General features: G+C 48.6%; 1 protein-coding gene across 1 annotated transcript in view; it reads right to left on the reverse strand.

Annotated features, from left to right (window-relative positions):
* The window catches only part of Srrm4 (serine/arginine repetitive matrix 4), a 159,729-nt gene that overhangs the window by 30,711 nt on the left and 101,068 nt on the right, over nt 1–27,950 (reverse strand). The window contains exons 2-6 of the mRNA XM_041648761.1: nt 15,195–15,341; nt 9,401–9,487; nt 7,222–7,293; nt 4,597–4,623; nt 2,892–2,942 (exon numbers count right to left, since the gene is read on the reverse strand). Of these exons, the coding sequence (XP_041504695.1) occupies nt 2,892–2,942; nt 4,597–4,623; nt 7,222–7,293; nt 9,401–9,487; nt 15,195–15,341 (384 nt within the window). The remainder of the gene's footprint in view (nt 1–2,891; nt 2,943–4,596; nt 4,624–7,221; nt 7,294–9,400; nt 9,488–15,194; nt 15,342–27,950) is intronic.

Below are 27,950 nucleotides of genomic sequence, written 5' to 3' on the forward strand. Positions count from 1 at the left end.
TTTTTGGGACTCTCCGCCTAACTAGGCTGAGCTCATGGAAGCAGAAGGGACCTTTGTGGGGAATGTGGCTGACAATTAACTTGAGACTTAGCCTCATGCTAGAAGCAGTCCTGGCAAAAGCCACACACCAGGCAGGAAACCGTCCCCAAGCCTCCCCGGTCTCTCTCAAGGTCAGGAATCTGCATTCTGTTCCATTTCTAAGGCCAGTTGGGATCTTGCAAAATATTGATCTACAGCCTGAGTGGAAGTGAGAGGGTCTGCTGTGCCTCCAGCCTCCCCTCCCCCACTGGACCTCCGATGGGTCAAGCACATGGAGAAACAAATATAGACTCTTTAATGTATGCTAATATCCCTGCCTTAAAGAGACACTCCTTTAAATGAAAAAGGTAACCTTCTGTGTGCACGTCACTATTTTCAGAGTCTAATGGGTCTTTCAGGTGCCAGTTTGTGACCTTGGACCTGGGACATGAAGTCCAGATCCTTAGCGTGGAGCCCAAAGCCTGAGAACTATGAATAGCAACATCACCCTGGCAACATCACCCTGGCTCACTCCAGCCATTCCTGAGGATGGATCCCAACATCCCACTGAGGATGATCAGAGACAATCAAGTGTGGTAGCTCATGCTTGAATCCCAGTGCTTTTGAAACTGAGGCAGGAGGATCACCATGAGTTTGAGGCTACCTTGAACTAGGCTGCCTTGGCCTGGGTGACATAGCACGACCCTCTCTAAATACAACCAAAACACAAAACGAAGGCAGTGAGGAATGTGGTGGCCCACGAATCCGTGTATCTCAGCGAAGGAATCAGATTCTTCTGGTACAACTGTCAGGCCATCTCCATTCCCTGATTGACACCTGCTCACTGCCTTTGTGCTCTGTCCAGACTCTGGTCTTGAACCCCAAGCTCCTTCAGGGGCTGGCCCTGCCTGGTTCTTCATCTGGCCTAGCTGTCCAATGTCTCCTGCACTGACCAGCCCGACTCAAGCCACAGCAAATGTGTAACTCGGCTTGCGTTCTGGCTCAGATGGCAATGTCCACGGTGTCACTTGTATCTAACCCGTTCTTCAGGCCCAGGCACTGCAGCCTTCTAGGCATTGTCCTCCAGGGGTCCTGCGTCCTTTGCCACAACTGAAGGTGAGTCCTCTCTCTAGTCCCAAGGCACGGTGAGGAAACCGACACCGGCAGCCTAAGATGCCCTCCTGCAGAAAGCCAGCCTCACTATCAAACCCTATCCTCTGTCCCCTGCTGGTGTCCTCACTGTGTCCCAAGCTTTTGTCTCCACTTCTCACCCATGCCTTCCCCCATGCCCACTGCCACGGGCCAGGGCCTCGTGCAGGTGCATTGAACAAAAGGAAGCCAACTCGTGGTCAGCTTGGTTAGAACAACCCATTGCTTCCTGGAAGCCCCTGGGATTCTCGCTCTCTGTCCTGCCTCATGTGGTTTGTCTAGCTTTCTGATGATGAGCTGCTAGCAACTGTTGGGGCTTGTCTGTCTTTTCACACTGGAGAGGGTGACTACCTCAGCGCTCTTGAGGCGGACAGGCCCAAGGTGCGTGCTGAGAGCGAAGATGCCGGAGCTAAGCTCCCTGCTTCCAATGCATTCACATCACTAGTTCAGAGCCTCTGTTTCTTCACCCTCACACTGGAATGGCAATAGGACCAACTTCAGGGATCATGGAGTCATGTCATTCATAATTTTTCTTTTGATGGCTTCATTTAAACAAAGTGGCCAATAGGGAAGTTCCTCCCTGATCTTACTGGAGTCTCTCCTTCCTTCTGGAGCGTGGTCCATGTCTTTATGGCACTGACTAAAATGTCCTCCTCTGTGCTGACCTTGAGTAAGGACCCTTTGAGGCAGACATGTTGAGCGCCCTCCCTCTGTGCCCTGCCTCCTCTTTCCCCTCCTCAGAAGCTGCTCCCCCTTTTTTTCTATTGTCTTTGATCCTCTCCTTAGATGCTTCTTGGCGGGAGATAAAATATTAGTTGATTGGAAAACACATCGCACTAACGTTTACAGAGTATAAAGTAGGTGGGTTGTAACCAAATTTACTTTTAATTTGATGGGGAACTGAACTCCGCAGGCAGTACGGACTGATTTGAATTTCTAGTACCAGCTATAAACTGTGAAACAGCTGGGCCCGAGACTCGGGACTCACCGGGAGCGCTGTACTGTAAACCAGCACATGCAAACCAGTAGCCAGAGTGTACGTGTAGACGCTTGTTCACCGCCACACACATGTGATCACACCCCACAGTCCATGCACATTCTACACAGATATGTGCATGGGTAAAGACTGCCATGCCCCCATACAGAATGCAGGCATACAGTGTACGTGTAGAGTGTGCACACCGTCGGAACAGAAGGCGCTCATACACACACGTCCATGGTGCACCTGTGTGAGTGCTGTGTGCCACCACGCTCATACACAAGGGCATTCATGTGAACACAGCTAGATCCCATGCACACATGCATTGTGCCCATGTTACATGCACTGTGTGTTTGCATGGCATAAGAATATGTAGACGTTCGTAAGTGATGTGCACACTACACTGGCATAAGCTACTTACAAATATATGTATGGTGGTATATACATACATGTTACACATATAATGAGCACTTCAGGCACAAACATATACAGTGTACAACACAAGCACACATGCACACACCCACATGTCACATATACAACTTGTGTATCCGTGCATACCCCACCCCTCACTATCAAGTGAACATAAAGCCCTCCCTTTCCTCTTTTTTCCTTCCTCCCTCTCAGCCACTGCCCCCTTCTCCCCTGTCCCTGGCCATTTGGTAGCTAACACTCCAGCTGAAGAGAGGCCAGGCCTCCTCTTCCTCAGACTGCACAGTGTGCTCCAGGGGTATCTGTCTCTACTCACTGTTTTTTGTGCTTCTTCTCTTCCCGTCTTTTGCTTTTAGGGCTACAGGAGCTGAAGGAGAAACGGCCAGTTAATTGAAAGATGCAAACAAGGCAAAGAAAACACCAGTGCAGGTCAAGATTAAACACAAGCAGCTGGCTCGAATGCCAGCGTCTCCATGCAGCGAGTTAGGCCAGGGATCCTGGCTCATGGCCCTGTGCTGAGAACGGTGCTGAGGAGGGCAAGTTTGCTCTGAAGGCTAATAACAGCAATGATAACCACACCTGCATGCCGAGGACTCAGTGAACACTGGGTACTGTGCTAAACACTCCTGCTCCATGTGAACCGTTAGTGCACACCGGGAACCATGCTAAACACTCCTGCTCCGTGTGAACTGTTAGTGCACACCGGGAACCATGCTAAACACTCCTGCTCCGTGTGAACTGTTAGTGCCCACCAGCACTGTGCTAAACACTCCTGCTCCGTGTGAACCATTAGTGCATACCGGGAACCATGCTAAACACTCCTGCTCCGTGTGAACCGTTAGTGCATACTGGGAACCATGCTAAACACTCCTGCTCCGTGTGAACCGTTAGTGCATACTGGGAACCATGCTAAACACTCCTGCTCTGTGTGAACCGTTAGTGCACACCGGACACTATGTTGTTCCCATCACCTACGGGTGGGGCCACACTTGTCAGAGCCCATTTTAGAGAGGTGGAAATGAAGCCTCTGATGGGCTAAGACACCAAGGCAAGATCGCACAGCCGAGCTGGGGTCCGGCACAGACCATAGTCTCTTGGTCATTCTGCCCATGATTATCCAAGTACCCAAACCCTGGGGTGTGGATAGAAGTGCAGTGATGAACCAGGGTCCCCTTGTAGACAACCAGAAGACTGAAAAAGTGAGCCTGTGTCTCAAGCCAGCTAGCCTCACAGGTTCCCCCGAACCCATGGCTGTCTGCTGAGGTCCTGGAAGGGGCTGGGGTAATAATTTCATCCAATGCCACCACGCCGAGTCTGAGTGCCACCTCTGCTGCTCAGGTGGGTGACACCAGACAAGTGGCCTGCTCTCTCTGAGATCACTTGCCTCAATTATGCAAGGAGGAAGCCACAGCCAGCTGTGTGACAGACTGGATGCTACTTGCTGGCAGTCGATATCACTGGCGACAGCAGTCTACTCGTCAGTGAACTGCTCTGGATGTGGCTATTGTTACTGAAGAAGCCACTGTCATCTGCATACATCCCCTAGCTGACAGATTGGGCTTCAATTTTAGCTGTGGTCCTGGTCTCTCTTGGCTTAGTCTCTCAAGTGGGAACCATAAATACACCCACTGCTGAAGGCTGGGGTGGGTGGAGGAAAGAGTTAAGTGTAGGCCCACTGTGCATGAGTCCCTGTAGGTGGTAGCTTCATGTTGCTCCCGCCTTGTTCTCTACTCCTTGCCCAGATGTAAGAAAGTTACAGTGGAGTAATAGGACCCGTGTCTCCTAAGAGACTTGACTTCCAGTTTCTGGGCAGAGCTCGGTCCAGGAGCAATGCATAGCCCCAAAGCTGGCTCTGACTGCTCCGGGACATCAGCACAGGCTTTCACTGTTGAGGGAACTGCGGCTCAGGGAGGCAGAGGAAACACAGTGATGGATGCCCACCCGGGCAGCCCGGGCAGCTATCCAGAATAAGTCTGCTGAACCAGAAGGCTAAAGAAGTAGCCAGAAACAGAAGGTCTTACCTGTGTCTCCTCTTCTTGGAAAAAGACCTGATTCGATGGAAGGAGAGAGGGAGGGAAGACAGAAGGAAGGAGTGGGGAAGGTGGGTAGGGAAAGGAAAGGAAAGGAGCGAGGAAGGAGGGAAGGGAAAGAAGAGAGAATAAATACGGGTGAGTCTGAGAATTTTTTTCCTGGGCAATGTCTTAGTGTGATGGACTCTTGCCAGGTACAACTCAGGACTCCTAACCAAACCTTCTCCCCATCAGATTCTGAAGAACAGGGAGTCCAATGGGAAATGCAGTCTGCCTTGTGTACTGAGTTTCAGGTCAAAGCCACCAATGCGAATGGAAAATTGTCAGCCAGCTTTTCCCAGATGAAGGTGGCCGGGAGGCATGGGAAAGTGAGCTGTAATCCCCAAGTCCTTGCTTTAGTTATAGATTTCTCCTCCTGCTGCTCTCCCCTGTCCTCCTTCTGCTCCTCCCTCCCCCTCTCCTCCTGTCCGGCTCTCTCCTCCTTCTGCTCCACCACAGGCAGATCCTCTGCTGTGCTAAGCTTGGGGCATAAACAGCCTCATTCTGTCCATCCCTATGCCACACTACGGAGGGCAGCGAGGTTCAATAAACTTATTATCTGGTCGCCTCTGTCTTCTCCCTCTTCTCTACGCCCCCCTTCTACTCTTCTCCCCACAGCAGTTTACAGTAGTGTCTGGGTTCAGCAGGCTCTTCTGCCTCCTGGGTGAGCGACCGAGCTCCTCCTCAGCAGAGCCCAGAACTCCCCACACTGTAATCACCCAGTGGACAGAGAAAGCTGTAGCGGGGTTTTGCTCATCATTTTATTTCTGGGGCTTAGGATCTTAAGTGTGAATAGATGTGAAAATAGAGTTTTCCAAAGGTCTCAAACCCGATATTAAGAGAAGGAAATGCCCAGTGCTTCTCCTGTCCCTAGCTGCCACCTCCAAGACCCTCAGCTGTCCTTAACCAAACACGTGGTGAACACCGACTTGGAGAAGCTGGGCTGAGGAAGGGGGAGCCCAGGAGGAGACTCGAGGAACGGCCAGAGTATTCGCCCTCATTTTCCCCTGCCTCCCTCACTCCAGGATCTCACTAAATTGCCTAGGCTGGCTTTGAACTTGTGATCTTCTTGCCTCAGACTCATAGGTAGCTGGAATTACAGGCCTTGAGTGAGAAGCTGCCTGGCTTTCTATATCAAGGTGTGAAAAAGTCCTCCATACTGGTACCTCCAGCTCAGCAGAGGACGAGTGTTTGTCTACACCCATGGGCTTGCACTTGCCTTAGCATCAGGCTCCACGGTAGGAAGGACTGACGCATCCAAATTAACCACAGCTCGCTAATCACCTACCATGTCAGCTTAACCGGAGACTCTAGACTGGTGGTGGATGTAGCCAGCTGGACCAAACTGAGTCTGAGAACATTCTAGCAATACAGAGTGAGATGTGGCCAAACCCCTGGACTGTGAAAACTCTTATTTGGTGCCACTTTGAAGCTGAGGAAAGCTCAAATGACCTCTGACCTTTGGTGACTGCACACAGACCATATAAGGGGCACTGGAGATATGGATAAACAAGAATAGATCATAAGGCGTTCTTTCCCTAAGATCCACAGCCAACTGCAAGGCTTAGATGGTGTATAGAGTTGAGCGGACTGACTGTCCCAAAAGTACAAAGCTCCTCTGAGCTGGCTGACGGTGGCCCATGGGAAGTAGTTCAATGAAGATGGAAATTTCTTTGCAGAACAATGGCACCATGAAAATTTTGTATTGCAAAATTTCTCAAAACATGTAGGCTTGGCCCATTGGCCACACTGGTTACCAATCTTTTGCCCCCTGTAAATATACATGAGCATTGGACTCTGTAGGTATGTGAGCATGAATGTGTGTATATATGTATGTGTGCATGCATGCATGGGTGTATATGTGCATGGATGTGTATCCATGTGTGTATGTTTGTGTGTCCCTGGGTGTGTGTATATATGTATGTGTGTACACAGCTTTGTGTATATATGTATGTGTGTGCAAATATACATGAACGTGTGTGCATAATATACACCTGGACTGAGAGTCCAAACCATGACTTTCCCTGTTCCCTGCCTTGGATGGGGATCCCTGGACGTCATGTTCTTCAATGTGATTCTGCCCTCTAGGACACAGATGAGGCCACATGGAGGCTTTCTCCTAGTACTTTGGGATCATGATGAAGATACCATTGTCTGCTTCTGTCTTGGCCTGTGATGTGGCAGAGATCAGGCAGGACACAGCCCCTCCCCACAAGGACCAGGAAGCAGGAGGAACTGCCTGAGATCTCTCTGCTTCCCATTCCTTGTTCCCAGCCCCTCTTCTAGGCCTGGCAGGTCTCCCAAACCCATCTGCTTTCTTCTGATCAGCTCCCCTTTCCAGTCCGAGTCAACGGATCTCTTTTCTGCCTCCAAGTGAGTGTCTTCTTGGGCCCTGACCCCTGCCGCACCTGGGGCATCCCTGTTTATGGAGGAGGACTACAGGAGGGCAGTACCTGTGCCCTGCTGCACCTGGGGCATCCCTGTTTGTGGAGGAGGAAGGACAGGAGGGCAGTACCTGTGCCCTGCTGCACCTGGGGCATCCCTGTTTGTGGAGGAGGAAGGACAGGAGGGCAGTACCTGTTTCGCTTATGCTTCTTGGAGCTTTTCTTCTTCTTTTTCTTGACTGGTGATGGGCTGTAGGATGGGGACCTGTGAGGAGGGAAACACGTTCCGTCTTTATGCAGGGTCTCAGCTCTTTGGGGGACTGTATTCAGGGACAGTCCTTATATCTTTCTTAGGTTAATACTGTTGCTTTCCTTACATTTTTGGAGGGGTGTGTGTGTGTGTAAAAGTGAGATTCAGTCTGGTGTAGGGACCTGCTCAAAGACAGAACAGCCAAGGCATGGGTGGTCTGGAATCTGAGATGAGTTCTCTCTGTTCCCAGGTTTGTTCATTATAACAGCATAACTATACTCTTAATTAAATCTAAAATGCTTTCTTGGTCTCATCTGTGGCTTCCCCTGCAAGCTTCGCCCCTCCCATGTTCCCTGGTCTCTGCTGTCTCCTTGGTAAGCCTCTCTCCCTGAAGTCACAGCCACCAAAGGGGCACCTGGGAAACAGGGACAGGTGATGACTCAGCCTGATGTTAGAGCGACCTGATTTCCGACTTGACTCCACCACCAGCTTCCAGGTCTCTGGGAAAATCGCAGCTCATCTCCTGGTTTATTTCCTCAGTGAGACAACAGGCTTGGGCTGGGAACAGAGGCTGCGCCCTCAGGGCCGGCAGGAGCCTCTCTAATTCGGTAGAGGAACTGACTGAGAGGCAGCAGGGAGCGGAGAGGACTGAGGAGCCCCCCTCCCCCGCCGAGAGAGCCAGCAGCGGCCCCTGAGGAGACCCCAAGAGCATACAGCAGCCTCTCAGACGGGAGTTGGGGTTCAGTGTGAAAATGCAGCTTCAGCCTTCCATAGAAGGCTGCTTTCCATAGAAGGTTCGAGAAACCCATATTTTCATATGAACTATCCCAATTTTTAATGAGCATACACTAATTTTATTTTCTTAAAAATAAACAAAACTTGGCAGGCTCAACAAAACATATCAGCAAAGAGAATTGAATGAGGAACAACGCAACACTTTAGGAACTGCAGCTGTCCCCAGACTCACGCTCAGGGGACCCTTGCTGGAGGAGTAATTAGGGAACCCCTCCTCTAAGTTCTGCACACTTCTAAAATCCTCCTCTAAAATCAGGAACTCAATTCATCCCGAGTCCACCCCCTACCTTTCAATGGCGGAAAGGAGGGAATCTCTCCCACACTACCCGGAGTCCCATGTGGGTCCTTCCTTAAGAGGTAGGCTAAGTAGTTGTGGCGGAGAAAGCCCTGTGAACCCGGACCCCAGGCCCCAGTGGTCCAGTCATTGCTCTCTGCCGCCCCCTGCAGGCTTCTGTAAACACTGCCTGGGAGGTTTGGTGTGATTCCTGGCTCTTATGGAGTCTTGTCTCCCTGAGACACAAGGTTTTATGAGGGAATCTGGAAATATTTTTAAATATAAAAACATCTTGAAAGAATTGTGTGTAGAAAGAAATTCAAGAAGCTCAAAGGAGTCACGATCTGATGTTAATATAAAATGTTAACTCTGGGTCTAGAGAGGAATCCTGCGAATCAAGTCCAAGGCAGATTCTGACATCCCAGCCAATGAGCCTTTATCTTCTCATCTCTGAAATGGGCATAATGCTTGCCTGGAAGAGCGTGGCCAGGAGTGAGAAGAAGGTGGGTAGCCAGGGGTTTGGCACAAACCTCTGCACACTGTAAGTTTCAGTCTCTCGTGTTCAACAACCATGCAGTAATAACAGCTCTATTAATTGGCCATACACAACTGCTAAACACTGTGACAGCTGCCTCCATATTCTCCTCTTCCTCTTTTTTTTGTGATACAGGATCTCACTTTGTAGCTCAGGCTGACCTAGGATGCTCTATGTAACCCAGGTTGGCCTCAAACTCGCAGCAATCCTCCTGCCTCAGACTCCCAAGTGCTGTTATTACAGGCATGAACCCCCCCCCCCATACTCAGGATCATTTCTCTTCCTATGCTCACAAGATCTCAAGAGGTTTGTATTATTTTATCATTATCATTTGCAGAAGAGGGGAAACCAAAAGCATAGAAGGGTGAAGCCCAAAGTCACATGGGTACTTAAGAGGCAAAGAAGGAATTTGAACCCAAGCTGGAGTCACTGCCAGACTCTATAAACCTTTATACCCCCATCTGTCCCTTCCCCTGTCTCTGAGTCTTTGAAGTTTCATCTCTGTTCAGGACCCTCACCTCCTTCTCTTCTTCCTGGTCGATTTCTTCTTTTTCTTTTTCCCCCTGGAGGAAGGTGGTGGTGTCAGGTCTCTTTCTTGAGAGGCACTGTGGGGAAAATGAAAGTCATACATGAGAGGATCCCTTGGTTCCTTGCTCAGGGCTGTGACAACCAGAGAAAGGGAGAGGACCAGCTCCTTGTGAATCAAGGAGCCATGGTGAATATCTAATTGGCACCTCATGGCTGATTCGGTCACACCTCAGATTAAACGTCTCAAATAAGGACTTAATGCCCACCTAATGAGACAGACACTGTAGTTACCCAAATGCCAATTGATTATTTAAAACACGGTTTATAGAGGTTAACTGCCCCTTAATAGATTTATTATTGAATTTGAAAACGGCTCACCTCGGTAAATAAATCACTTTAAAAATAATGAGTTGGCAGTCCAGCCCACTCCCACCCGGTCCGACCTGTCTACACTTCCTGCTGCAGATTTTACAGGAGACAGAAGGTGTGTTGAGTAGAAGCTGGTTATTAAAAGTGTATTTGCGTGGGTCTAATGTAACAAGATCCATATCTTGCATCGTTTCGCAGAACCTCCAAAACCTCCGCTCTTCAGGAATAATTATTTCCCGTTCAATTAAATTCAAACGCTCAGGCTGCTGCTAAAGGAAGTCAAGTTATCTTCTTTTATGATTGGGGCAGGCTCCAGGGATGGAAAAAAGAGAGAGAGAACACTATCCTCTATCCTCTAGCAAAGGGAGACAGGGATGGATTGAAATCTATTTAAGAATGGAAACATGCAAGCTCAGTAGGCCTTTGCTGGAACAACTAGTATTGTTTTTATTAATTTAGCAGTAAGAAAATCAGCACTGGTATATACACACACACACATGTATCAAGAGGTTTATATATTTTGACATAAAATTTAGAAGGCAGTGTGTTTGGAAGCCAGAGGACAACTTCGGGGTTCATTCACTATGTACCATCCACCTTTTGGGGGGGCAGGGGATGATCTCTAACTGGCCTGGAGCTGACCAAGTAGATGAGACCAGCTGACCAGTGACAATCAGGAGCCTCCTGACTCCACTTCCAAGCGCTGGGATCACAGTGTGAGCCACCATCCCTTGATTTGTTCATAAACCTGGCCCCTGGAAGTGAACTCAAGTCTTTGTAGTTACAAGGGAAATCACTCAGTTCAGAAAGGCCCTCTCTAGATCACCAATATGATTCTTGTCATTTTGTTTCACAAGTGAACCCCAGCTGCCTTCTAGAGTCATTTGTATAGCCAAGCAGATGGAGATGGCCAAACTTACTAGAATATCATAAAACTTGATCTTATTTCATTCCGTTTGAAGAGTCTGGATCGTCAGGGTTATCAGGAGGGGTGATGAGGGATTGAAATGTCTTCTGAGCCGCCAACAAATGAATACACACACACACACACACACACACACACACGCACCTGTGTGTTTTTAAGAGAGTCACTTTTAGTTAAAAGCTAAAAATAAACATTAGAAGAATGTTTAAGAATCAGACCCTGGCTGCTGAAGCACACCTACATGCTATAAAGCACAATAGACAGTAGGGAAAATGATCCAGCTGCTCTTAAAGGCACAGTAGGCCACTTCCAACTTTCTTTCTCCAAAGAGTCCATGACTCCCAGCAAGAAACCAGTGAGCATTTGTCAAATGACCAAGTGACAGATGAAGAAGCTTGGCTGCGTGCTGAGCCATCTTGTTTCGCAGGGGCACATCTGCTGGGAAACTCGGGGTGGGGTGGAAAAGTGTGACAAAAATGGGGAAAGAGTCCATTGTTAGGACTAAGAGCTATTGTGGACTATTAGCTTAAGATGGGTTACATTCGTTTATACCATGGAGCATTTGTTTAATGATGCAGAGATGCGGTGCATTCTGTTATGTTGCATTTGTTTAACTCTGTGAAGCTGTGTTACTTTGCCTGCTTAAAACATCTGACTGGTCTAATAAAGAGCTAAGTGGACAATAACTAGGCAGGAGAAAGAGATAGGCAGGCAGAGAGAATAAATAGGAGGGAAAATCTAGGGAGAGGAGGGAGGCGAGAGAAAGGGAGAAGGAGAGGAGGCCACCAGTGGCCAGGCACACAGCCACGCAGCCACGCAGCGACACAGCCACATGACCACGAGGCCACACAGCCAGCCATGGAGTAGCAAGGAAGAAAGATATCTGGAATAAAGAAAGGTAAAAAAACCCAGAAGCAAAATGTAGTTAAAGAAAAACAGGGTAATTTAAGTCAGAAAAGCTAGAGAAAAAGAAGCCAAGCTAAGGCAGGACATTCATAAACAAGAATCCATCTCTGTGTATTTATTTGGGAGCTGGGTGGCAGGCCCCCAAGAGTTAAACAAAAAACTGCAAAGAACACTGACATAAGTCGAAAATCCTTTAAATTCAATAGATCTGAAGTCCTACACGTTCATCCACATTTCCCCATCCCTTCCCCCTGCCCTGGTTCTGTGAAGTGCATCCCAGACAGTAGTGAGGCGCACAGTGGTTAGCGCTATGTCCAGGGTGCTTGTATACACTGGAGTTCCACGTATGATGGTCACTTCCAGTGGTCAATACTGCAGCTGCTTCGGGGTAGACTGTAAGCTCAAGTGGCTGGGTGTGCAGGGGTTCAGTCCACACTGTGCAAGAGGTGGAGAATCAGTGTTCCGAGGCTGAGCACACTCGGATGAAGATAAGCACTCAATTACGTGTATGGTTGTAAGATGTGCGCTGGGTGAGGACATGGTGCTCATGGCTCCTTATCTCTTCCTATCACAGAGATTTTTCTTACTTGTATTATCAGCTAAGAGGTGAGAATTAAACCAGGTACCTGCCACGTGCCTTGGCCTGGCATTGGGTACATTCACAGCTAACCCGCCATGTTATAGTCCCACGTCGTGCAACATCATCCTGCCTGATGCCATGGCTGTCCCATTAGTTCGATAATCGAGCTGAAAACCTCCTATTGACCGCAACATGGGGTGTTGCTCACGCACGTGTGGTGATGCTGGAGGGACAATCTACTGTGTTTCTGTCAGGTAAGACAGACTGTAAACAACTGCGTGCAGATCTTCACGCTTGGCCGTGCTAACGAAGTGTTGGGCTACGTGGCCACGCCATTTCTGTCATCGGAGTGTAAGAGAAACGCTTGCTTCAGGCAGAAGCTTTCCACCTCGGCGTCTGCTTCATAGATCAATTTGATGGGTGGCTCTTGCGCTTGGTCGGGCCTGTACCGTTTCATCCCCGTTGTCCTCGGAGCTGTCGGATGCACTGTAAGCGTGTAGATGTGACACACAGCTCAGGTGTAGACAGTGCCATGCTAGGTGTGTGGAAGTCCCTCTCAGGCGTTTGGACAACAATGTCTTCTGAGGACAGACTCTTCAGAGCATGGCCCCGTCCTTGAGCATAATCAGCACGACTTCTTATCACTAATATGATAGTTATGAATTACCATCATCACGGGGCTTCAGAGAATCAGTCACAGACAGAAGAGGACAACAGGCCCAGGCACACTATATGGCTCAGTTGATAACACCATGTAATCATTTCTTTTCTTTAGATTTTCATTCCCAGAATTCTCTCCCCTGGCTCGCTGAAGTTTGACTCTGAAATGTTCCCCACAGCTCAGGTTTGAACCCTGCTTCCTAGGTGCTGCCATTTTGGGGAGGCCATGTGAGCTTCAGGTGTCGGAGCCTGGATTATGGAAGTAGGTTACCTCATTGGAGACGGACCTTTGAAAGTTACATCTGGTTATGAACTGGTTCTCTCTGCCCTCTGACCTGGCCATATGTAGTCACCCCAAACTTTAGACCTTGCTGACCACAATCACGAGAAATACTCCTGAAACCAGGAGCCAAAATAAGCCTACCCTCCCATCCTCTGTTTCTATCAGGCACCCTGGTGAGTAGAGCAAAGAAACCCCCAGAGTGCCTGAGCTGTATCAATGCTCCCCTCTATAGAGCTCCATATTCCCGTTCACAGTTGCTTCACTGAGGCATGGAGCGCTTAAAGCATGCTGCCTGCATTAAACAAACAAATGAAAACAAGCTTTCTAGTGTGTGCTTCTGATCAAAGCAAAAGACAATAGAGACAGATGGCTATGCGGGGTTGCTAGCCAGCCAGCCTCGCCTAATTGGTGAGCCCTGGGTCCTTCTGGGAAATCCTGGCATGGAAACAAGGTGAGCTGTGCCTGAGGAATAACACCTGAGGCTGACATTTGATTTCCGCACACCCCTGCACTGCCCAAACGAGCACCCACCTTCTCACCCTCACACATACGTGCATGCACATACAGATAAGCACACACATTCTCATATACATACAGTCACACACACATGCATACACACATGCCTGCATATACACCCATGCATACACACTTGAACATACACATACTCACACATGCATGCACACACACACATGATAGTGTTATGAGTATGTTCAGATGAGATAATAATGGGCTGGACGCTATTTATATAAGATAGAAAATTAAAAACCAAGAGGTAGAGAGTGCATTGGTCCCTCCTCCATTATCAATGTAGGCTTAGTTTAGTTAAGTTAAAAAAGTCTAGAGTGTATTCATTTAGACAGTTTTTTCTTATTAGCATATCTGAGCGTGAGAATACAAGCACACGTATAATGGTGCACATGCTGAGATCAGAACACAACTTGCAGAAGCTGGTTCTTTCCTTCTACCATGTAGGACCATCTACAATCTATTCCCAGTCATCAGATTTGTCCCATCTACCATGTAGGACCTGGGCTTGTACTCCCAGGTCCTTGTCAGCAAGCATCGTTATCTCTTGGCCCCAGCTAGAGTTTAAGACTTCACTGTTTTAACTTACTGGTTATCATATTTTGGTCATCATGTCACCTCTATGAGTCTCTGTAAAATGCTACTTATCAATGTCTAGCATAGTACCTGTCATCTATCAGGGACAAAGTGGCAGTGGCTGAATAGCTGAGTTAAGGATAGAGAGCAAAGGTCTAAAACATAGGACACAAATATGGGTTGAAATTATTTGAGAGTCTGGGGCTCATATAATCACTATGCCAAGAAGTAACTCTTTCATTAAATGTGAGGGTCTTTCCATGGCCAGGTGGTGGTTAAGCTACAATAATAAAATCAGCTTGGCAGGATTGAGTGAGGCAGGTAAAGGACAGTGCTGGGCATGTCTGTGAGGGTGTTCCAGAGATGATTGACATATGGAACACCAAACAAGGTGGGAAGACACGCCCTGATTGCAATATTTGGTGAGCTTGGAAGGATCAAAGATAGAAAAAGGAAGAGGCCCAACTAGAGAAGGAGCAAAGTTGCATCCCTGTCCCCTCCCTCCCTCCTTCCCTCCCTCCCTCCCTTTCCCCTCCCTTCCCCTCCCTTTCTTTCTCTCCATCCTGCCTCACCACACACAGTCATAGAAACAGCAGAACCAAATGACCATGGAGAAAAATCTCTGAAGCCAGGAGCCAAAAATAACATTCCCCATCTTGTTTTCCTAAGCATCTGTCACACCGATAGAGGTCAAACTCACACAAGCCGAGTCTAGCTTGTCCCCTGCTCTTAGAAATACATTGTCTTTAGAACGCCTATGCTTTATTAGATTTAGTGCCCGGGTCTAAAGCGTTGTGACAACAACCATTGGGTCCCTAAACCTAAAACACTGGCCCTCTACAGAAAGCATTTGAGGGCACATGACAAGCTCTCAGAGAGGAACTTGAAAACAAGAAGGGGTCAGAAAAGCCACCTGGGTTTTCACTAGCTGAGGGCTCTAAAGGTGGTACTTTATCTCACCTGTGTGCTCGGGCAGGACCCAGCTCCCTGCAGGTCTTATCTCTTTCCCAGCTGTTGACACCAAAGGTCTCAGTGGCCAGACGTTGGCCCAACTTTTCTGAAGGTCCATCCTGGGCTGGGACCAAGAGACTGCTTTGGGGCTCCGTCCTGCAGGGGAAGAAAGAAGGAGGTAAAATTGTTAGGATATTTTGGAGTCATTTCACTATAGACTCCTGCTTAGGCAGAGATGATGAGACTATCACTGGTCTTTTTCTCTGAGTGGAGTGGAGAGCCATTTCCAGTTCAAGGCAGTCAAGAGCCGCACATCTTTCTTCTCCATCTTTCTCCCTTTCTCCCTCAGTGATGCTGAAGCCTGCATACTCTGAAAGTTGAAGCTATTTGGAGGAGGAGAGACATCTGAACTTGAATAGTTTTATAAGAGAGAAGTGGGCTGGATTAAGTTGTTCAGACCTCAGAGTTTATTACTGTAGCATCCTGTCCTGACTAGAACAGGGAAGGGTCTTAGAAACCAGCCCTCATGGCCTCTCTCACGAGGATAGATGGAAGGAAAAGTTTAACCCCTCTGCCCCTTTTTTCTCTTTAGACACTATTTCTCTGCATTCTAGGTTCCCTTTTATCTGCAATTTGTTTTTTCATAAACCCATAGTCAGTCAAGCTCCAAAAGTAATCAAATGGAAAAATTCCATAAACAGATCATACACATAAACTCGTACTTCTCTGAGTAGTATAATAAAACCTGGAGCTGCCTTGCTGACTCTCCTGTCTGGGACACGAACCATCCTTTTTCCCAGTGTATCCATGCTGTATATGCTACCCAACTGTGAAACACTTACTGGTCACCTTTAGCAGATTACCAGACATAGCACGAGGGCACTGTGTCCAAGTCACCCCTTTACTTAGTGATGGCCCTAAGGTACAAAAGAGTGATGCTGGACATTTGAACATGCCAAAGGGAAGGCCTAGGCGTTCTTGTTTTAGGAGATGGTAAAAGCACAATGCGATATTTTAAGAGTAAGATCGCTTTTATAGTATATTATTTCTCTGCCATTATTCTTAATCTCACACTATACCTAATTTATAAATAAAACCTTTTCATAGGCTCCCATGTAAAGGAAGAAACATGGTGTGTACAGTGTTGGATATGCTCTTAGGTTCCAGGAACTCACTGTGGTCTTTGATACTGTTCTTATTGGATATGTGGTGGGTGGGAGGCTGAATGCTTGAATTTGGATATTGCCTTCCCTTCTCCAATCGGCATCTGTAATCGCTGCAGCCAGTCACTCAAATCCCAAGTTCCCAGTCCCTCAGCAATAAAACAGAAACTGCCACCAGTCTTAGACCACCGACTTGACATGCGGACAAAGATGAGTTATGCCAACCAAAAGATCTAGGGAAAACAACCTTTTTGTCTTAATTTTACTTTCTTGCAAATCAGTCAATCTGGTGTCTCTTGCAGGGGTGAGGTCACCTGCTTGAAACAGCAATTCCCATGAGGGCTTAAGGTTCCCTCATCCAGCCAAACAATATGTGGGAGTCACTGATGTACCTCGCCTATTTGAGTCACAGGAAGGGACAAGAAATACACTCATCACTCGATCTTTGAGGATCCTGTTAAAGTCCTGGATCCAAACCAAGTGGATGGAGCCAGGAGCTTGAGGGTCGAGGGTCTGTCTTAGCTCATTCTACCTTCAGACTTCGAATCAAACATCGACCAAAGGCTTGAACACTTCTGCACCACGCTGTCACTGGCTTTATGACTCACAATGAGCACATCTGATAAGTTCCCTGATCCTTAGGGTTTCCAGGGAGTGAGCCAAGCCCAGTCAATAGGGAAGCAAGGGCAGAACAACACATTCATCTCTGCCAGCTGCTTTTCGGCGCATCTTCAGAAGCAGAGCTGGGAGTCGCTGCCAGCCAAGGAGGAATGGAGATTCTAATCAAGGCTGCCTCCCGCCTGGTCCAGGCCAACCCGCATTCATTATCTCCAAACCTCAGAGCTGGTTCTCAGGGTGGGGATGCAGTGACCCAATCAGGGGGCGCTATTGTGACCATGAAGTTTAGATCCAGATGTCAGAGGAGATCATCACTTAAGTATGAAAAATGTGACTTATTGAATGTTACCAGTTATGACAAGGATAGAGCAGCAGAGTTAGGAAAGTGACTGTTACTCCACAGGGTCAGAGAAGACCCCTCTGATGAGCAACAGGGACAGGGACCTTTAGAATCATGTGGCCTAAAATGGATTCACAGATTGATTAATACTATTGCCAGACATATTCTCTTTCCTAGAATATGGCATGGACTTAATGGCTCACTTGCCCTGAGTCCAATGGAGAAGTGATCATGTTTGACCCCCTCCCCTTTGTTTTTAGACAGGGTTTCTCCATGTAGTCCTGGCACTCCCCCATAGATCAGGCTGGCCTCGAACTCCCAGAGATCTGCCTGTCTCTGCCTTCTGCACGCAGGGATTAAAGGTGTGTGCCACCACAGTCCAGCAATGTCTGACCTTTAAACTATGTCACCAGGCAATGTTTGCCTTGCTCTCCTTGATTGATCACTCTGAGATAAGGGCCATCAACTGTCATGTTGTAAGAACACTCAGCCCCATGGAGAGGCCTCCGGCCATGCGAGCAAGCACATGGATGTGAGCCTCCTAGACCAGAACAACCTCATGGGATGTGCTGAGCCAGAACCACACAGCTGCACTCTCAGCTCACAGAAACCATGGAACGCAGCTGCTTGCTGGGGTTGTTTTTAGCTACAAGGACTGGGAGTGATTTTTCTGTTTGTTTGCACAATAGTGCATCCTGTCTGCACAGGTATCTGCAGAAAGGGGGAGGTACATGCCAGCAGAGGACTCAAATTCAAAGACCTCAGCACACGCAAGAATGGCAAGAGACGAGATCAGAGATGAGGTCTCCTCAGTGAGATTTCTGCAGTTGTGCAGTGGAGGATGTGCTAGCTCGCTCTTTTCTCCAACAGCACAAGTTTCAGCTTTCTGGACTGGGACACCCCACTGGGAAATCTGCAGTAAAGCAAACAGAACTCTCATAAATTCTACAGGAAGTGCTGAAGGGAAGGACAGGGTTCTCCATTGTAGAACACTCAAGACCTTACTTCAGACATCCTAACGTGCATGTGTGTGTGTGTGTGTGTGTGTGTGTGTGTGTGAGAGAGAGAGAGAGAGAGAGAGAGAGAGAGAGAGAGAGAAAGAGTCTCAGCTTCTCCCTGCCTCCCTCTCTCCACCTGTCTACGTGTACACACACACATGCATACACATGAATGCATGGGGAAGTCAGAGGTCAACTTCAGGTCCCATGCTGAGATGGGGCCTCTCACTGGGATTTGGGGCTTGCTGAGGTCTAGGTTCTATGTCCGGGGAGTTCTGGGCATCTTCCTGTCTCCAACCTTCCACAACTGGGGTTTCAAGTGTGTGTGTCAACACACCCAGCTCCTTACATGGGTGCTGGGGATCAAACTCAGGTCCTGATGCTTGTACAGCAAGCACTGGAGTAACCGAGTCAGTTCTGCTCAGCTTTCTTAGAACTGGAAGAGAGAGCGCAAGCGTAAAGCCCCGTATTACCCGATCTTGGCACAGTATCGAAGGTTCTGAATGGACCTCACCATATAAGGTTTCTGAATGAGATCCTAGGACCCATCGTAGATGCAGTGACTGGGAGTCTCAATGGGTAGAGCCCGGAAACTATACGCTAAAGAAACAGTTCAGATAGCTATTTGTCAGATCAAGGACAAACTCCAGAGACCCCGTGTGATCTGGCCTCGGGTGCACCTCCTGTGTCTCTCCCTGTCTTCCCATCGTTCTAGCCGTATGGTCTGTTTACTGTTCCTCAAATGGGTCAACGCTTTCCTGCCTCAGGGCCTTTGCACTTGCTGTCTCCCAACCTGGCATGTGGTTGCTGCGGCAGCTTGCAGGCCTTCTCCTGTTCTCTCTCAAGGGTGACCTTTGCAAGGAGCTGTCCCTGCCTTCTGCATCAGACTCTGTCCCCTCTTTTACTCTGTTCCTGGTGGGAACCACAGGGGCTTGCCAAGTTTGTTTTTCTTCACTGATAATTCTTTCATTTCCTTTAACTGATAATCTTCTGAGCCAGGATATGAGTTCTTTACCATCAAGTAATCAAAGAGTGTCTGCCTCTGCCGGTGCCTCCTTTTGCCGATGAAGGGATGCATGGATGAACAGATGGATTCTGGCAACTGATGCTATATGGTGGCTCGGGCTCTGCACCCTCTTACCAATCAAGTTGCCGCGGTGACAGGAAGACAAGGCTATGAAGCACCACAGACCTTCAGTGGAACCGGACATAAGCCTCAGCCCCACCCAAACATCTTCCCTGTTTCCAGTCCTGCATCTTTCAGGGCCCGTTTCTGCTGAAACATGTCCACAGCTGCCTCATCTTTACCCACAGAGCTATTCAATGTTGAGTGAAAAAAAAAATATAAGGAGACAATATCTTCAGGGGACAGCTGAGACAGGGAGTCGAGGGCCGGCACACCCCACTTCACACGGGGAGAGGGGAAGCCATGGGTGTCGGGTTCCTTGAAGCCTTCCTCCTTCCTGCATTTCTGCTGCTCAGAGACCTGGCACTGATGAGCTGCTGCCCGTAGTCATGGCAACGAACAGATGACTCCCAGCCTCTGATAAGAGTCAGGAGTGAACTTTCTACAAAACTCTCTAAGATGCTTCGGTCCCTAGCTGCTTGCTTGCATCTCCATCAAAGCTTCTATGAGTGGACAGAGTTTCTGGCTGCTCCTAAGCAACTACTCATTTCCCCACGGCTGGAGGCCAATCCGCATGACCCTAGCCTTAGGCAGAGCTAACATGACTTTAGAGACAGACAGACAAGTCTGGACCACGGGTGCTTTGGAGTCGGGCAACCTCTCTAGAGAGTGGGAAAACTGGAATCTCAAGGTACAAGGGGGTTCCCTGAGCCCACATTGTCACTCAGGTCACGATGTGGCCTTTTGTCCGCGTTCTGTGTTCCTTGGTCATAGGAGCAGTTTGCATCTATTTAAGTATCTACCGAATGCCGGACACCCTTCCGTTCACTGTATTGAAGAAACTGAATGGCAGGTACGGCCAGTTCCACCGTGTGTGGAGAAACTGAGGCCTGGAGAAGGAAATGCCCACTAGAATTTCAGTAGCACGGAGTACTTATAACAAAAATCAACTTGGGGGTCAAGAGAAAGAGAAGTACTCTGAGAAATACTTCACTGAGCAGGAGCGTACGACATGCTGGGTAATTCCTCTAGTGTCTGCAGGATATGGGCATCTCAGGGCTTGGCCTGCATCTTACTTCTCACAAGGAGAAGTGGTAAAGTAGCCAATGACTTTGAAACATCCCCAGCTCCTACTTTCCCCACTCCACCCATAGCTGAGTCTGTGTATACAGTATTTCTAACTCGGTGTCTTGGTGGATGCGGAAACGCCTGTGCAGTGTGCAGCAGGTGAACCTCCCTCGATCCCACGGCTGGGGACGAGGAAAAGGACTTGCTTCTCAGGCAGGGCTCAGGCCCCACATGCTTGTTTGGCCTCAAGGTTATGAATGGCCCATCCCTATCCCTGTACTTGCCACGGGCCTGAAATCTGTTTTCTATACTCAACAGAAATCCAGGCCTCCAGGCTCCCGAGCCTCCTAGAAATCCCAGAATTCATCACGGAACTGACCTGGTCCAGCAATAAGATGGATGTGGCTAATTTGTGCCTGGGCTCCTGAGACTCTGGCCTGGAGTCTTGGAACTCCAAGTCTTTTTCAAGGTTAATCTAGTTAATTAAGCCCGCTTGGAGGTAATCTACAAGAGCCTTGACCCTTCTGAGCTTTCTTATCAGGGCTGGAAAAAAGCAACAAAGCTTGGGAGACAACTGAGGATTCTGTGGTGTTGCCGTTGGAGTGTCGTTGGGATGCAGGGACAGTCATGCTCATTTTAGTAAAAGAACTGAATGAAAAAGAAGAAAAGTTTCTCAAGATGGCGTTTCCCCCTGCTTTTCATTCATGGCCCGACAGCTGTTCACTGAACAATGACTCCACAGCAGATTACAAGAACACACAAGTCCACACCAACACGGCTTCTGCCCCCACAGAGTTTTCATTGTGGAAGAGGAGGGAGATCCCCAAAACTAGAAGCAAAATGCAAAAGACTAATCTCTCTGGCAGAGGGAAGTCTAAGGGGCTGTGAAGCCACAAACCCACAATCTGGAGACTGTGGGCAGGAGACCAAGGGGAGTTTCCTGAAGGATGAACGGAAACTAGTCAGGGTAGCGAAGGGGAACGTTGGACGGAGCAGGGAAACTTATCATGAATACAGAGGACATGGTGTGTTAGACTAGACAGATGGGAGTGAGGATGGAAGGTGAGAGCTGAGAACGAAGAAGAAGACTGAATCTTTCAGAGCCACGTGGATGGCTGTTTCTCCACCTTAAATGTGCACATGAGCCACTGGGATTTCATGTCGGGGTGTGTGCTGACTCAGTGGGTCTGGGGAAAGCTTGGGTGGCTACATGCTAGCCCATCAGTGCTGCAGTTCCCTGAAACACATTTGGGGTACTCAGGTTGCAGGTTCTACAAAGGATTTGGGCTTGATCCTATGCTGATCTAGATAGTCTTTCACCCCACTGCTTTCCTGAGACAGTGGGTGGATAAGAGAGAGAGCATATGTCTCTCTCTCTCTCTCTCTCTCTCTCTCTCTCTCTCTCTCTGTGTGTGTGTGTGTGTATGTGTCTATGTCTTTGTGTGTGTGCAACACTCTTGTATATCAATGATCACCTGGGTCTCGTGTAAATTAATAAAACCAAAAATTTAAATGTGGAAAACTTGCTCATAGTTTCTGGTCCAGCTCAGCCAAGCAGGTCAGGCTCCTTCCTGGCCTAGGGTCTCGAACTCTCATCATAGAACACACTGATAAGCTGCCCCCAACCCCAATTCTCCTCCAGTCCACTCAGCCATGCATCTTTCCACAGGTTGGCCTGTCGACTACTGATCTGTAGTGAGGGATCAAACTGCTGAGCAGGAGATTGGGGCTCATGGCTGGGACTACCTGAAAGGAAGAGTTTCCCACTTGAGTGTGCCACGAGAGTGATTAGGTGATGCGGTGAAAGCAGGTGGCTCAGGAGTCCCACCCACCTGGCTTCAAGGCCCATCCTGCTGTTGTCTGTGGCCATGGGCAAGAATGTCACCTCTGACTCCAGTCTGGAACCGTTGCATCTGCCAGGATTTCAGACACAGGCTGTGGAGTCCTCTGAGGAAAGCAGGTTTTGATTATGTAATGTGTTGTGCCCCCAGAGGGATCCTGCAATACGAGTTCCTTTAAGGCATCATCATGGCCCCTGCTGGTGGGAGGGATGGAGAGAGCCACAGCTCGGAGCCTCAGAGGAAACCCTAAGTCCAGCATGGTGTGAAGAGACCTGGTGCCAGAACTAGGAGAGGGAAATCTCCTGAGAGGGACTACCAGCAAGCATTCGACTAGTCTCCATTCACTGTGTGGTTATTGAGCGCCTACTGTATGCTATCTATGTTGTTAGCACTGGGGAGACAGCTGGATACAATGACCAAACTTCCCCTGCCATTGTAGTTTTCATTCGACTGCAGTGGGCATCAGGGAGAGGAGTGCAGAGAAGAGACACAAGGATGTGGTACATTTGTAGACCATCAGATGGGCATAAGAGCTACTGAGAGAGGAAATGGAACACAACACAGGAGGCAGAGTGCTCCCAGGACAGAGGTGAAGTGCTCCTGGGAGGACACTGCAATTTCAAATGGGGTAATGGTGTATGTGACATTCCAGCCAAGGCTTGACACGGTAGGAGAGTGAATCCCAAGCTTCCCTGGGAGAAGAGAATGTCTCTGAGGTCCTTGTCCCAAAGGAATTTGGGGATATTAAGATAGCTCAGCAGAAATGCTACAGCCTGATGTTCTGGCTTCTAAGACTCGCTCGTAAAGTATAGAAAGGTTCACTTCTCCCATTTAGATCCATGTATTTATCCATTAAATCATTCATTCATTAATTCATCCATTCATTAGTTCCTCAACCCCTCACTTTTCAGCTAAGTATCCTTTTATGTGGGTCCTTTCCTTAAGTTTGAAGTCTAGCAGGAGAGATGGGACCAGGCATACAATAAACCATTCCAGATGAGTGAAAAACACCTGAGAAAGAAAGAACATGGGGAGGGGATGTGTCTGTCTGTAAAAAGCAAAGCCAGCTGGGTGCAGGAGGATGAGTCTGGTTCAGGGGGATGCAAAGAGCATCTAGACAGGAGCTGTCAGACAATCTACCTGATCACTCACCAGCTGGGTGACCTCAGCCTGGTCCCTTCCTTCCTGCTGAAAGAGTAGCCACCAGGCAGAGCTGCTGTGGGGAAGAAAGAGACATGTCCCTAGAGCTTAGACAGCATCTAGTACTTGGTGGCACTTTCAAGCTTGCCTCTGGAAACTCACTCATGACTTTTCCCCCAGAGAGCCTGAGGTGAGGGACTCTGGGCAGAGGAAGAGAGGGAAGAAAGTTGGGGTGCCCATAAGGGTCTGTTGTGAAGCGTCTACCCTGGGCCTGGGCTTTGGTGCCCACCTGGTGTGGGATTCCCCTCTGTATGCTTGTGAATACCATTGGTTAATAAAGAAGCTGCTTTGGGCCTATTGCAGCGCAGAATAGGGCAAGTCAGGAATTCCAAGCAGATAGAGGAGAAAGTAAGCAGAGTCAGGCAGAAGTCATGTAGCTGCTGTAGGAGACAGATGCCAGACACCGGATGGAACCTTTCTGGTAAGCCACAACCACATGGCAATACACAGATTAATAGAAATGGGTTAATTTAATACATAAGATCTAGCCAATAAGAAGCATGACCTAATAGGCCAAGCAGTGTTGCAATAATATAGTTTCTGTGTGATTATTTCAGGAACAGGCAGCTGGGAAATGAATGAGCAGCCTCCAACTACACCCACCAAGATGAGTGACTGCTTCAGTGCCTGTGGACAACATGTCCCCATTCCCCACTGTCTCCTGGGCTTTTCTTAGTCATCCAAGGGTGGTACTATCCCCCTCTCTCTCGGTTCAGGGATACATACACACTGGACTCTTCCGGGAGCTTCTGTAGGCAGAAGAATCTTGAGATACACACACAAATGCACCCACGCACACATACATCACACACTTCCCTCCCTGCTCGCACACACACACAACTGCTGCCCAAGGCTGCATGCAGTTCAGGACAACATTCTTAACAAGCAGAGGGTAAGCAGCTGCAGAAATCCACAGAGGATGGAGCAGACAAGCCACAAATCTTGATGGCAGGCAGTGAGCGGGCGATGAGCTCCTGAGGATTGGGCTCGTTGGTTTTGAAATAACACAGCGGAGAACTGAGATAAAGGGTTTCCATGGGGGAAGCTGTCAGATACCTCGTCTCACACTGTGGAGTCAGTGGAGGCACTGTGGGTCCATCTCTCTAGGTTAACTGTTTACTGGATCCCAGTGTCAGCATTTGTCAGAGCTGGGCCAGCCCTGGAGGACACTAAGGCCAAGCATGGATAAGCTGTGGTCTGGAGGAACAAATGTTGAGAGCAGGGCACTCAAAGGGTCAGGGGCAGACACCTTCAACTCTGTAGCTGGAGTAGATGCTGTTGGTTGGTCGGACTCCTGGTTCTTACTGCCGTGGAAGAGAACCAACATGCTGACTGCTGGTCCCCCATGAAACTATGGCAACCTACAGCCTATGACTTACTGATGCCACTGTATTGAAACTGCTCCCTGGCTTCAAGGTAGGACCAGTGCTGTGTAAGGGCTCACTGGACACACTTAGCACGCTTGAACACTGGTGCAAGTCACACTTGAGGTTCCCCTGAGCTGATGCTGAAGTTGGCTCCCGATGGATTCACATCTTTCCTGAGCTTTCTTCTCCCGCTTTGTCCTGCCTCCATTGTACTTTTGTCCTGAGATCACCCCCACCATAGGTTAGCCATGCACGCTCTACCAACTAACATAGGTTAGTTTAACCCAAGTTCTCTGTAAAGCTACTGGATACAAAGCAACGATGAAGCCTGTTACTGTCTAGGTTGTCATCTTGGCTTTTCTACTTCTTGTGTGTGTGACCCATGGAAAGCTATAAAACACCACCAAGCTTGAGTTTTCTTCTCTGGGGATGAGAGTTGTATGAATATTATTACGAGCCTACCTTCTAAGGTGATAGAGAAATGTTTAGCACATTTCTTGAATACTCAGTAAATGAGTAATGTTTGTTAACAAATGTTTGTGTGATGGTGGTAGTCATGGTGATGATGGTGCTGGAGATTATGGTGAGGATAGTGATGGTGATGGTGAGAATAATGGTCGTGATGATGGTGATAGTGGTGGAGATGATGGTGATGGTGATGGTGGTGGTAATGATGACGGTGATGATGGTGGTGACCGTGGTGGGTGATGATGGTGAGAATCGTGATGGTGGTAGTGATGGTTGTAAGGGTTACAGTACTGATGCCCATTCTGACCATGATAACAATGGCTCCATGCCAACCCCAAAAATCAGAAGAAAGCTTTCAAAAGCTCTGGCCCCAATCACCAGCATCAAATTACACTTTGTTCTCTCCCCTGTGGGGCTCACCCAGAGACCCCACCCTTTGTCTATGCAGCCCTCTTCTTCCTGCAGGAGACAGGGAACCCTGGAGAATACCTAGCTTTACACTACAGTCACCATTCTCAGCTCCAGTTCAGGCATCATCCATCCTCTCCCTCATGGAATGGCTCCTCCACAGGGACTCTGAAGAGGCAGCTGTTGGCAGAGGGCTGCTCCTCTGTGGAGACGTTTATCAGCCTTTTAAAAGTCAAACCCATTACCTGAGAACTGTGGGTTTATTAGGGACGTTTCTCTTTATTAGGTAGCCAGACTCATGATTGCCTCTTACTGATTTTGATGGGCTCTTCTTGGCCCCAAAGGGGTTTCGTGTGTGTGTGTGTGTGTGTGTGTGTGTGTGTGTGTGTGTGGTGTGCTGGGATGTCTTAGGAGAGCTCCCTATCACATAGGCATGAACAATCATCTCTTACAGCTCCATGATTTCTCAACTGATAACAGGTAGGCATTTAACAGTCAGGAGCCACTGGGGCTTTGGATCAAGCTGACTGGAGCTTAAAGCTGGCACCGCTGTTTCCGAGCTGTGGTCTTAGATGAGCCCTTTCATGTGTAGGCAACATGGCGATAATTACAGTATCTGGCTCTCGGAGAAGACACAGGCAGGCTGTGTCCGACCTTCCCGGGTGCAGAGAAGGCCCTCCGTCCTGTTAGCTGTCACTGTGACTGCAATTATCATGGTGAATAGCTCTGGGGCGGGGGAGGGCGGCTCTTGAGTCTTCCTGTCTTTGCTCCAACCCATTCCTTTGCCTGGAACACCGTAGGCTCAGGTCAGCTGCCCACCTGACTCCCCTCGTGCTCCTCTCCGACTCTCTTCCACGATGCTCTGGAGCCACAAAGCCCACAGCAGCATATGCTGTGTTATGCAGGACTAGGCCGCTGGAGCATTCAACTCTCAGTTTCTTTGTTTTGGAGAGACAGAAATGATAACGTGTTATGTGTTTAAATGGTTATAGCAAACACACACTTATTAGACTGAATACAGTGTCTTATCGTAATTATAATTGCAATTACGATCTAAAGAAGCTTGTTAAGTCCAATAAGAGAAAGAACTTCCATGTGGTAAAGAGCCCTATGGCTCTCCCTTCTCGTCCATCAGGTTTTGAGACAGTGACTTCCGGTTGGCCTGGAGTAGTTTGAGGAACCTGAAACACCCCACCACGGGCTCTGAAGAACCTTTCCAGTGCTGAGACTTTTGGGGATCTGATTCTTCTAAGGTTCTCAGTTACCCACATCTGTTTGCCTCTTTCTCACTGTTTTTTGGGGGTAAAACAGTGGATTCTTCAAGTCATCACCCCCAACTGTCACATCAGAGTGAAAGATCCCTGTATTGAACAAGACCCTACGAAGCACTTCATCAGATATATAAAACCCACCGGATCATTCCAATCCCCACAGGTCTCAAGGCAGGTACAACAAGAGGCTCAGAAAGGTATAGTTAGTGACTAGCCTAAGGACCCACAGCGAGTTGTGAGGAAGCCTAGCATCCTCAAAGAACTATAGCTTGGAGCATTTGACTTCCAGACAGGATGTGGCCTCCGGTTTCCGAAGGAATCACATCCCTTTCTCCCTCTGGCCCTGTGGCCACACCCTCCTCTTCTGCTGCTGGTTCCTGTTTCTTGCCTGTGCCCAGCTTCTTGCCTGTGCCCAGCACCCTGGCTGCTGTCTCTTCAGTCTATTGACCAAGCCTTTCAATCAATCAGCTAGCTTGCCCTGACAGCTAAAAAACACCCCGTCCACCAATTTTCCCTCCAGCATCTTCCAGAGGTCCATGAAACCACCCTAATTTGAAATTTTCAATGATTTTGACATAGAACCTACATTTCTCATTTTGATTTAAAAAAAAAAGGATGAAATGTCATAGTACAAACCCCTGGGGGCTCCCAGGAAAGGACCCGGCGACCGAAAGACTGTGTTTTCACTTCTTTCCTCCTCGCTTCTCCCTGCTGCTCACACACACACCCGCTTCTATGCGGGCGTATGATGGACAGCACTGTCATCCATGCTACTATTACCAGCAACAGCAGCGGACACTCACAGGGCTTGTGTTGCCCGCTGTGCCAAGGTCTTGCCCTGTGTTTATTCTTATTCATCCTCTTCACTATGGCAGAGGGTAGCACGATTGCCATCCT

The sequence above is a fragment of the Microtus oregoni genome, unplaced genomic scaffold (assembly GCF_018167655.1).
Source record: "Microtus oregoni isolate MIOR12 unplaced genomic scaffold, Mior012 000003F_ref0000135, whole genome shotgun sequence".
Classification (NCBI taxonomy): Eukaryota; Metazoa; Chordata; class Mammalia; order Rodentia; family Cricetidae; genus Microtus; species Microtus oregoni.